General features: G+C 41.1%; 1 protein-coding gene across 2 annotated transcripts in view; it reads right to left on the bottom strand.

Annotated features, from left to right (window-relative positions):
• Nucleotides 1-12,392, bottom strand: part of bach2b (BTB and CNC homology 1, basic leucine zipper transcription factor 2b) — a 96,688-nt gene that overhangs the window by 28,373 nt on the left and 55,923 nt on the right. For both annotated transcript variants that reach the window (XM_053336461.1, XM_053336462.1), the window contains one exon: nucleotides 818-1,072. In XM_053336461.1, the coding sequence (XP_053192436.1) occupies nucleotides 818-1,072 (255 nt within the window). The remainder of the gene's footprint in view (nucleotides 1-817; nucleotides 1,073-12,392) is intronic.

Here is a 12,392-nt window from a genome sequence, read left to right as displayed (position 1 = left end):
GTTTCACTTCACAGGGAAAATTTGACCCCTGACCTGATTTTGTAGCCCATGTTAAGTCACCCTAAACAACTAATGAACCAGTTTAGACTTTAAGTACCCACCCACTGACTGCTGTGTATGTGTGTGTGTGTGTGTGTGTGTGTACACCCATTAATCTAACTCACCAGGAATTCAAATTTTTGTATGTTATTTTCCTCCAGTCTCTTTGTTTTTTCCTCTCTTTCCTACACATGTTGGCACATAAAGCCTCAGGATAGGAACAACTCTTTTTGTGTGTGCTTCAGTTTGCTCTGTCTCAGGGGATTGAGTCTTTACATTAACTTTTATGTGTAATCACGCCGTCTCTAAAATCTACTTTGCATTCTGTATAAACACACTGTTATATGGAAGATTACATCAGCTAGAAGCCTGAGGGGAGGCGAACAATATTGTTGAAGTGAACTTTATTGAAAAGTTTGAACTGGTGAACACTGGACACATCAGAATTTAACCAACTATCTGCAAATGTTTGTGGACAAACAGGTATGCTCATAATTTACTGCTTGCTTTTATCATAGTATATGTTATTTTATCCATGGATGAGTTGATTGTATATTTTTTGCTGTGATTTGCTAGGGGTTAGAGGCTGAACAGCGGGTTTCATCAGTGTGTGTGGCTGCAGAAACTAAAGGAGTGTGTGGAGAACCTGGTTAGTGCTGCTTTTGTATTGGTGTCAGTGGGGAGTTTTAGGGCTGCATTGTTTAAAAAAGTCGGTGGCATTTCCACTCCTGTGAGAGAAAACTGTCAACAAAAAAGCTGCGTGTTTTGATGGACGTACCTCTTCAGGAAGGCTAACGACCAAGCCATTCTCCGCCTGGCCCACCAGAGCCTGGAGGAAATACTCGCTGCAGGCGGCCAGCACGGCCCGGTGCCCGCGGAACTCCTTTCCCTCCACCAGGACGGTCACATCGCACAGGATATCCTGCTTCCGCTGGTCGTTGAGGCAGAGGAGGATATTGGTACAATGAACCGTCGACTCATACACATACATGGGGGCTTCAGGCTTCTCATCCACGGACATTCCGCTCACGCCCTGGAAATAGAAGCACAACAGAGGGGGGTCAGCTTTCAGCCGAGCCCAGTGAGCGCATACCGCAGGGCTGACATCAGCCCCGGCGTCCTGCTACAGCCAGCTCCATGATTCAACACATACAAGCTTGACTGACTGCTCTCTGCTTCACGTGCTCACCCTCCCTTTAACATTTAAAACTCAGCATAACGTCGCCCCTTGCTCAGTGTGTGGACACATAGACAAAATATACACACTAATCACTGAGAGCACAGAGTTTGAAAGCAGTATAAACACGCAAATCACATGCACAAACAAACCCGGGGTGATTACATCATCAAATAAAAAAACAAAAAAAACACACAGAATAAAAAACACATTTTTATTGAAAAGCTAGTTTCAGTGGGATTAAAGCGAGACAAGTGAGCTCAGAGTAAAGCGCGCTGTGGTTCGTGCTCCAGACGTCCACATGTGTTTGTAATCTAAGGAGGACTCACTGTAAAGGTATGCTGAGCAGCCTGGACACACTCAGCAAGAGAACATCAGCTGAAGGAGGGAGGAGGAGGAGGGGGGGGGACAGTATAAGTACAAGAGCAGCCTCTTCACAGAAAATAAGCACCATCATGACAGCGGTGATTCATTCTCAGGCGTGGAAATGAAAGAAATACTGGATGATATTTACACAACAGAAAGAAAAATGGAAAAACGGGCTTTTATAAGCTTTATCAGGCCAGCTCATATGTGCACAGTCTTAACTCTGTTTAACAAGGCTGGAATAACCTGCTTAGGTGGCAAAAATGAGACTGGGGACCTCCAACTAATTTACTCTGAAACAAAGCACGGCAATCAAATGTTCAAAAGTGTGTATAAATGAGTCATATCAAATGAAGAAGCTTGGTGTCCTGGCTGCAGTAAATCAGAGTAAGTCCTCACTTCCATCACAAAAACACAAACCTCAAGAAGTTCAGCTCTGGGAACAGAACAGCACGTGGCTGTGATTTTTCCTGCCAAACGTTCCATTCCTCTCACCCTGTGATGACAGACGCAGAGCAATCTTCCCTCAGAGAACCCACCAGACACACACACACACACACACACACACACACACACACACACACACATACATACGCATACACACACACATACACAACTTTCTCAAAGAGCCTTTATATTAGATGCTACTCTGTGCCAACATGCCTGTCTGCTATATGTGGGCTTGTGGTTGAAAAGTTTAAAATGAACTCTACCACTCTAGTGTCATCAAGTGGCACAACAGCACACACTGATACATTCACTGTTCTGTAGCTTGTGAAGGAGTGAAGAATAAGAGTAGAAGAGTAGGATTCTGACCTTGAATTAATTTGTGCTATTTCACTGAATGAAATTACGTTTTCTGTCAAAACTAATGCCTTGACATGAGGTGACTTTGTCCTTTTGTCCCAGTTTTACACTGCTCCAAATTAGATTTCCCCGGGAAAGTTCCTATCAGTGTTTTTTTGGCTACCGAACTATCAGAGAAATTCAGAGGTTAGAAAATGTGATTAGATAGAGAAAATGTCCTCATTATGAGTGAAATTGAAACTTATGCTCATTATAACTGGATAGAAAATCATCTGCAGTGCTGAAAGTTGAAATGTTTTGGTAAATATAGTGGTAAAAAATATTACAACATAACTTCCTATTGACCAAATCACAAAGGAAGTTCTCAGTGACTCACACTTTTCTGTATGAAAAATGCTTAGCAAGAGGAGAAGTGTTACTGAAAATGAGGAATCACAGCTAACATCCTTTAGGTAAATAAAGAGTGTAAAAGTCAGCACACACATTACTAGCAGTACATATTTGGTGGCTGCCATAGCACTCGTTTTCCTCAATCTGATGACATCCTCACATGCTCAAAGCTTCAAGAAAGGTGGTGTGTGTGTGTGTGTGTGTGTGTGTGTGTGTGTGTGTGTGTGTGTGTGTGCGCGTGTGGAATGGTGCAAGTGTTGCTACCATGTGTGAAAATGGTGACTGGCAGGCGTCTTCACCTTGCAAATGGTACCAGCTTCCATCTTGTGAAAATAGAAACCGGTCGTCATGCAAATAGAAAGGGACGGGGTGGAAATGCAGTGAAGGAGAGCCTTCAACACTTAGTCAGGCAATCAAGCTGGTTGACAACTGCCAAAAAAATAAATACAGTTGCTGAATGGAATCATTAGATATTGGCATCTGTTTGTTTTCCATGTGCCACATGGCAATCATGAGCTATACACAGATTCAGCCTTTTCAAAAACCTGCATCTAGTGTTTCTGCCACTGCTGTTCTTTTGTTCTTCATCAGGATATATGTGATATTGTCTGAGACTTGCAAAGGAAAAGGTGGTTCCCCTGAAACAGATGTAGCAGTCAGATAAATGGTAGAGAGCTTGTAAAGGAACAGGGGGACATCTCTGACCTAACTCAAATGTTCGAATATGTGTTGCAAAAGCATAGAAAGTGAGAGAGTAACTGGTAGCTGCATTTACATTGAAATGCTGTTGTTCATAGAGAGGACTGTGAAAGGTTTAAATATGAAATAAAAAGGCTGAATATACTGTAAGTACAGGAGTGATTACCAGGAGAACAACATATAGAACAATGCTATATGTTAAATAATATTGGAGAGATATGTCTTCTCTCACCATTTCCTCAAAGCACATCTACTTCACACTAACTTTAATAATTATACATTCTATTAAAAAAAGAAGTGGACAGTTCTAAATCAGACTGAATCCAGAACACAACATTTCTTGATTGTAGTAACTCACAAGCTACTACAGCTACATACATCTCACTCTTCTGATCTCATCTCTCTACAAAACAAAGAACTCTCTATCTGTCTGTCTGTCTATCTGTCTGTCTGTCTGTCTGTCTGTCTATCTGTCTGTCTGTCTGTCTGTCTGTCTGTCTGTCTGTCTGTCTGTCTGTCTGTCTGTCTGTCTGTCTGTCTGTCTGTCTGTATGTATGTCTGTCTGTCTGTATGTATGTCCTTCACATATCTCTGGAACCATTCATCCGATTGACTCCACACTCCACACTGGGAGTGCAATTGGTGAATTTGTTCTAACCTGGATATGCGACATGTACAAAATGATTAAACTATGAATAAACTAGACATTAGCAAGCTGCTGTGCTGTGCTGTATTGGGACAGGGCCTCAGTGGCAGAGAGACGGCCATGGTGAGGAGAGACAGTGGTGGAAAGCTGTCTCTGAAATGACAGAAATACAATATTACTTTCTGATTGTTTCAGTGAGGTTAAATAACCATAACAAACTCATGAGCTAACTATGGAAACAAACTCTTAGTATGACTTTTGTCCACTGCATTTCTCCTTGCAGAAGTAAATACAACGACCAACAGGACAAATCTGTGCGGTGACTGCTGTGTTTCAAGCATGGCAGCTGAGGAACTATATATATATAGATAGATGTATATATGAACATATATAGAGAGAGAGAGGGAGTGAGAGCACGGCAGAGTGAAGACAGGGAACAAACAGAAAGCCTGTGAATGAGATAAATGACTGAGCAATCATTGGTCTGCAGGGCTTTCACATCACTTTTCAGTATCAGGTCAGCTCAAGAAAAGCTTGTTCACATGGCGTGCTCTAAAAACAGAAAAGTAGACACCGAAAACACTTTTAATCAAGCATGAACAGACTCATAGGCTACTTCCCACGGGTAATTCAAAATCACTACGTCTCATATATAGGCACAAATCTTCTGAAGAAACTGAAGCCACAGACAATAAATTATCTAAGTGTCCAATTTTTTATTTTAATTCAAAAGCTCATCTGTATTTTATTTTTGAATGCAGCCCTTATTCTAATTGAAATGAGGAAAGATTCATTATGACAGTATCTAACATCTGTGTGTAATAGAATGTTAGTTTCTGTCACGTTGTTGCCGTATATACTCTTATTTTAGATTCTCATACCATATTCTTAACATGCTGCTGTAAATCTGAGACATCTTCACAATCTTCTAACCACATTTGGACTTTCTCTTATTCTGTTAAATACCATACATTTTTCTTAGCATTGTACTCCTCTAGCAGATGTAATCCATTGTGCTACCGGCTATCTCAGTCCATCTGACATTAGTTACTCATAAGGAAGCTTTATGCAACAGTTAAATTTAAGTCTATATACTTAAAGTTCTATTAAAGACAAAGACTATTAGGTGCTTCTTGGTGCTAGAAGGGACAAAGTGACGTTTCAGCACATCTACTGCACTTGAAATGACATCTGTTGCAGGTAAATGCGTAGTGAACCTAAACCACAACAGGGGAGGTGAAAATTGTGGGCTGACTGAAGCTGCACTGAGTCGCCAATTCCTTTAAGTCTATGCACATCTGGTCATTTGTAAAGTCATCTCTTTACCTGTCACATAGCTGCGGTAATGATTTCACTAGAGCAGTCTAACACTACAACACACAGTCTTGTGTGGGGGGCTGTTTTGGAACATCTACGTCAGTCCAGACTTCTCCTGTGGTTCTGGCTCGTCCGACTGTTGTATAGTTTGCTTATTTCCACCAAAACATTTCTCAGTTGGCTTCCGAGGATAATGACCTGTCTTCCAAGAATAATGTTTCCAGATGCGGTTGCGAGGTTCAGAGCAATCCAAACATGCTATTTCTACCCTGGAATGCGCATTCGCTTCACTTGGACTTCGAGATGGTTTGTTACAGTGGGAGGAAAATGCAAGGATGACACAAACACAGCGCACATACACAAACAGCGTGAGTATATTCATACACACACGCGTGCTTGTACACGCAGACACATACCCAGACATACACACACCGCAAAATAGCAGGTTGTGGCAGAATTCTGATTAGAACTGCTGATGGATGCAAAAGATTTCTTTTTTTTCTCTCTCTCTTTTTTTTAACTTCTAGGGTCAGTTGTTGACGGCAGCGCTTTCTGCCACACTAATACGTGCGCCGCCATCCTTCTCAGTGAGTTTCCTAACATATCTGTGTAGATCAAAAGTACAGCATGATGGTGATGAGTACGCTCCGGCGGCGGTCAGGGCTGAATGTAGGGTTTACCGCTGGCTGCTCCTGGAGTGAGCCTGCTGATGTAAAGCTGAAGCTGATGAAGACTAATGTGGTTAGAGACCTGTTAGCTCTGCACTCCACATTAATGCAATTATACTGTACTGTACTGTACTGAAGGTGTATTAAAAGGGATTTTTACACAGTATGTTCACCTGTCACTGTGTGAATGGAAGGTAGGTACTGACTGTACCTGCTGTGGCCTGAACATTGTCCATTGTCCTTGGTAAGATTAATGACTTACCAACAGCGCTGTAGCACTGCTACTGAAGGCCGTTACAGTGTAGTCACAACTACTGCTGAACAAAACTGTCCAAATGTAGTCTTACTTAAAGGAATAGATGATCATTTTATTTTCTTTCTGAGAGAGAAATGAGAGAAGGAATATTAGTTTCATGCCTGTGTGTTAGCCAAGCTTAGCTAGCTTAAAGACTGGAAACAGAGGGAAAAACTGCTCGCTTAACTCTCTCCAAAGTTCAACAATACTCCTACTAACATCTCTAAAGTTCAATTATTTCACACTCTTTTAATCTGTATACTAACCAAAATGTAAAAAAAATGGTGGTTTTAGGGGGAATTATCAGGGAGTTGTTGTTCATGCTATGCAAGCCTAACAGCCTCCTACTCTGTACTTAACACTGTCTCAGAAAGAAGGCGTATGGCTACATTTCCCAAACTGTTGACCTATTCCTTTAAGTGGTCAACTGATATTTTTGAACTGAGCAGAGCTGCAGCTAACTGTGAAAAACTGTGAAAAATACCCTTCAGAAATGTTCTGACCTTTTGTGTTTTTGCTTGACACATGCACGTCAAGTTAACAGATACAAGGACAACTTCCTAAGATCCTAATATACATGCTTCTATAGTCTTCTACTGTTGCATTGTTTCTTCTTCTCTTTTTCATCAGTTATCAGCAGATCACAGGTGTCTGATAAATACAGTGCAAACACAGCTGAGTTACGCTTGGCAGGGGGGCAGAACAGATAACTACAACTCTTCCTTATTTTTTCATGTTTATTATATGAGAAAATAAAACCTATGACTCAGAGAAACCTCTAACCGATCAAAACCGAACACACAAACACATAAAAAAAGAATACTAGATATGATTTGAACTGATTTTGGTGGAAATGCACCCACAAATGAGTATTTACAAGAAGAAAAGCTAATCAGTGACTATGACAGGACCAGCAGTAGGATGTTTGAGTCAGCGTTGGCTCAGGGTGGATCATATGACGTGGTCTGGGTTTGGGGGCTTTAAGTAGAAGGGGTGGGGAGGGTTGGGTTGGGTGCTGATGTGTGACAGTGTGTCATAATGTGCTCTGCAATGTGTGTCCCCTCTGCTGGGTCTCAGCAGAATAAAGTGCAGGGTGTGTGGAAGGAAGCAAGGGAGGCAGTGCTGTGGCTCATGACGGAATGAAATATAGAAATAAGTAAGTGATGAACGGAGCCACAGTGGCACAGCTAATATCATACTAAAAACAAACAAAAGCTTATCTATGTGGATCAACAGCACAAACATGAGCAAAGAAGCATTTTGCTGTAGCTTGTATCTGCTTTTTCTTGCCTTGCTGCTTCCCCTTAAATCAAAAAAGACAGTAAGAATAGAATCAGACTCAAAGTTCACTGTATTTAAGTTGTGGGATGTTATGACCAATCATGCTGTTCCACTGAATCAGTGGTCAGCTGACTCAAGACAGACTCAGTTAACAGTTTCAGGATGCATTCACATTCTTGAATTCATTCATGAGCAACCTTTGATATTAAAGCATGAAGGAGAAACACACTCATAAGGGAAAAATGAAAGTAATTTCTTTGTGGTTTGACAATTTGTTCTCCACTAAAGATCCAAAAATGACTTGCTTCCAAAAATAAGTCACAAGCTGTCAATAATCTCCAGTCATCTATCAATCTCTCTCAGTTGTAATGGAACTGTAGAGGTTCACATCTCCAGTAACATTTACCTACATCTTCCATTACAGTTGAGTCAACACGGCCTGCTGATGAATGCTGTAGCAAGCATGGGAATGGACATCATTTCCATCACTTCTGATAACCTCCTACTCACCAATGGGAACACAGTGACACAACAACAACAAAGTAGAGAAAAGACTTGTTTTATCCGGAGGTAAAACTGCAGGTGAGCACAAACGATGTATTGCTGATAGTTATTGCACAAGAAAAGTGTGCGTGCACAGCTATGATAAGTGTGGTAAGTAGGTCAATGTTGGAGCAGGAAGTGGGTTTTTTAAACCGTGATGGATGTTTACAACAGCAGTCGAGGTGACAGTTCTGCTGTTCACCTTTGTTTTCTCTCTGGAATAAGTGTGGTCCGATCATTCCACCGCTCGTTTTTTGTTGCCCTGTCGGAAATCCAGACAATTACAGTGATGATACATCATTATTACTGATTGGACAGCTGGCTAAAACTGTAATAAATTGCAATGTTCCTTTTATAAAAAAAATTTTGTATTTATTTCAGAATAAAACATTTGCATCACTCTTTGATATCCCACATATGTAATAATAATGTTCTTTTCTTGACATTAGCGCATCAAACAGGGATCAGAGTGGAGCAGAATGAGTTGGTGGAAATAACAGTCAGGAGGTCTGACTCACAGTTTACTTACTAGCATTGGGCAATAATCTGAACATCTCTTGAGTGACTGGAATGACTTTGACCCACGGAACATCTACACATGTGGTAAGATTGTGACAAAATACATAGTGCATGCTGTGGCTCCTTGTTATAAACAAGGTTAGTCTCAACTTCTGCTGCTCCAGTCTAATAACATTATCCACTGAGCCAGTGCAGTCAGAGAGAGACAACATGACCACTGTGTCACTGTGCACAATTACGGGGGAGGACTCCTGCCAGATGACTGTAATTACACTGAGGATGAACATGGTTTTAATTGGAATTATCAAATTAGGCTACAACGATGAATGCCCTTGGAGCTGCGCAAGGCGACAAATGTCAACATGGGATGGTGATGAGGATGATGGGAGGTAAATGGAAAGCTCTAATCCAGGAGTGTATGTCGCCATGTGAATGTTCAAGTGAAAATCATCTACACGTCTGCTGCATGTCAGGAGCCTTTTCATGCATACTGTCATGTAGTGGCTGTGAATACAACATGCAGAGTATTTTTTAGAGGGGTTTCATTTCCTCAAATTATACTATCTGCTTCCCCATATTGTCTGATTATGTTTGCGGTAGTGTTGGTCAGAGTGATGGTCCATATATTTACCAGCATGTATGAAAGTCTGTAATAGTTTGGTCCACACCAAAATATTGCTATATTGCTATGAAATGTTGTTGGTCACCAGAGGATTTTCACCTAATAGTTCTGATGACACCCCCTCTCATTAAGACAAGACCAACACTTACCTCCATGATAAGGTTATCTCAAAAGCTAATGTCGGCATTTCTAATGAATTAAATCTAATATCTAAAAGGCAGATTGCTGTGACATTTATGGAGCACATCCAAGGGGATGAACCTTATTGATTTTAAAGGGGGGGGGGGTCTATGGTTATTTATTATTACACTTCCATAACATTGAGGGATTCAGAGGCTGCCAGATTTAAATTTTTAGTCACTAGTAGAATTCTGCTACTGAGCATGAACTCAATGGGTCTAGAGCTTCAGGGTTTGGTCTGGTTCCTTTCTGTGTATTCTCAAATGTATTTAGAAATGTCTCCTCAAGCGTTCTATATGTGTCATACGATGCATGTAAGATACACAATGCCCAATGGGAAGAGGAAAAGTGTAGTCATATGACAGTAAGGTGTTGCCTGGTGAGCTAATGGTTAGTAAATGATGGGTGTGGGTCCAAAAGTTGGCAGTAGCAGTGCGGTTCATTCGAGTTGAGTCTTAAGGGGGTACTGTAGGATTTTAGTGCTTCCATATAGCTGGAAGAAAAAGGTTAAACATGAAGCAGCAGGCGCCAAGATATCCTGATTTTAAGTGTGTAGCATAGGTCAATCTGTAGAAAGACTGGATCCTGCTGTTCTTGATGAGTACTCATTTCTTGGAGTTGTTCTGAAAACATTCATTTTACAAGGTTGAATAACACTTCAGTTCATATTTAAGACAGGACTAGAATCTTGGAGTATGTCCATATATACACATACAGCACACCACACATTTAATCCACCATATGCGCTGTGCTTTAATATTTATCAAAAGGTGGTGCTAATCATACCCAGGGTGGCACTTCTCTGCCGACAAATTGCAGAGATCATCAGAAATGTGTTAATGGTTCATTACCAGAATCAAATGGGGATACCAGGCACAGGGGTTGATTAAACAGGGATGTCTCTATTTGGGCATTTATAGAAAATGTTAATGAGCATGGACTCAGAATGTCTCCCTTACGTAATTACACATCCCTCTATGTTTCTTTCATTCATTTATTGCAAACTCCAGCTGTTATAAGACTCGGGTCTCCATGTCGTAAGATGGTTAATATACTTGTAATGAGTTAAATTATCCAGAAATAAGCATTACTGGTCATGTAAAAACTCTAACTTGAACTCTGATCCGAGGTTTTCACTTAACTAATGATCTTTATTACTGTTATGTTGTAACTTCAGGGAGATTACGTGTTTGTCTGTAGCGTGACTCAACTCCACTCTGACCCTTGTGGCTTATGAAACCATTGCAAAACCAAGTGCATACCATTAAACATGCACTGTCATCAAGACTAAAAACGAGAATGTTTTTCTTAGTTCCTGAAAAAAAATGACATTTTCTAAGAAGCCAATGTTGCCACAGACACAGAGTGTGCTGCTCAGGCTCTATCATACTGTACAACTACACAACAGAATCATTCCAGCGAAAACACTTCCACCTTGCTGCCAGCATTCAAACAACACTGTAAAATCATGAATGAATGACATATCCCTCCAAACTGTAACCTACAATTAACTAAAGTAGCTTGAAACACAGGAAAAAAAAGATCTAATTTGGCAGTGTGGTGAGATTCTTTCATGCTTTTTGTCGTCAGTGTTCCTTACAGCATGAAGAGAGACAGAGTGATGAATGTTAAGGCTCATTGAAATAAAGAACATCCTGTGTTCAGTGTCAAAACAAGCAACACAACATCATCCATGAAGTAAATTCCTCCATTTAAGATTGCAACATGAGATTAAAGCCTCGACAAGTTGATGGGAGCAGCTTTTGTTTTTTTGGGGCTTTCCGTTCTGACCGCAGAGAAAGCCTGCTAACATCCATGGCAGAGGCTCCTCATTCTCCACACTGCTGATTGGGTAAACATCCTTTCAGAAGGTCGTCGGGTTGCTGATATTGATCCTGAGATAATATATGCAAAGACAGCCACGTCTGAGACATGCTGCTGATGCTTTGCTGATTACAGGCTGGACAATGTGGACGCATAATGAGAGTGTTTTCTTTGCCACGTTTCGTCACGCTGACACAGATTAAATCATTCCTCATGTGTAATTAATTACAGAACATTTAATCTGATTCATACTCTAAATAAACAGACAGTGTGAAAGCAAAAGAGCAGGTCAGATGTGACAAGTAGTAGAAAGTTCAAGGTAAAATCTGACATGAAGGACAAAGAGTCATCTCAGGCTATGGTCGGAGTCATTATGCTCGAGTCCATCTACACATGGATCAAGTGCTTTTCACTCCAGACAGAAATCAATACTGTCTCCCTGTGCTTTGATTGGAGCACACAGGAAAGGCAACACAGCATCAATTCCTGAAAAATAATGCTGGACCTGGACGATGTGTTCATGAGTTCCAGCTTCACTCCAGCAATGATATCCTGGTTCTACTTTACATGCCTGACCCACTCTGACAGTCCTTTCATATCATGTGATGTCTCAACAGCTCTGAGGTCCAGTGTGGTCAGGTGAATGGGGGTAACCTTAGGTTAGACTGAGCCCATCAGACCATCTTGTGGTGCTCCTGCCGCTGACAGTGATGAATACCCTGCCGCTGAGCAGTGGCGGCCCAGAATGCACTTCGGAGCGAAGCACAAACCTGCTTCTATCTGCAATCGGCCTAATTAACACCAGAGCTACTTCATCTCCCTGTGATGGAAAGGTCCAGGCAGTGACCTCAACCGCATGAATCAATACTCGAACCACTGCTGAGATTTACCTTTTAAAGAAACAATTAGTGTGGAGCACAAATTGCATGGAAATCATCTAAGACAGCTGGATTACACACTAAGAAACTAATTATCTGTGGAGCCTCAATCTGCATTCAAACTGCTCTCATGGCTTATAT

Source organism: Scomber japonicus, chromosome 17 (assembly GCF_027409825.1).
Source record: "Scomber japonicus isolate fScoJap1 chromosome 17, fScoJap1.pri, whole genome shotgun sequence".
NCBI lineage: Eukaryota > Metazoa > Chordata > Actinopteri > Scombriformes > Scombridae > Scomber > Scomber japonicus.
The sequence above is the reverse complement of the archived record's forward strand: the minus strand, read 5'-3'. Positions and strand labels throughout refer to the sequence as shown.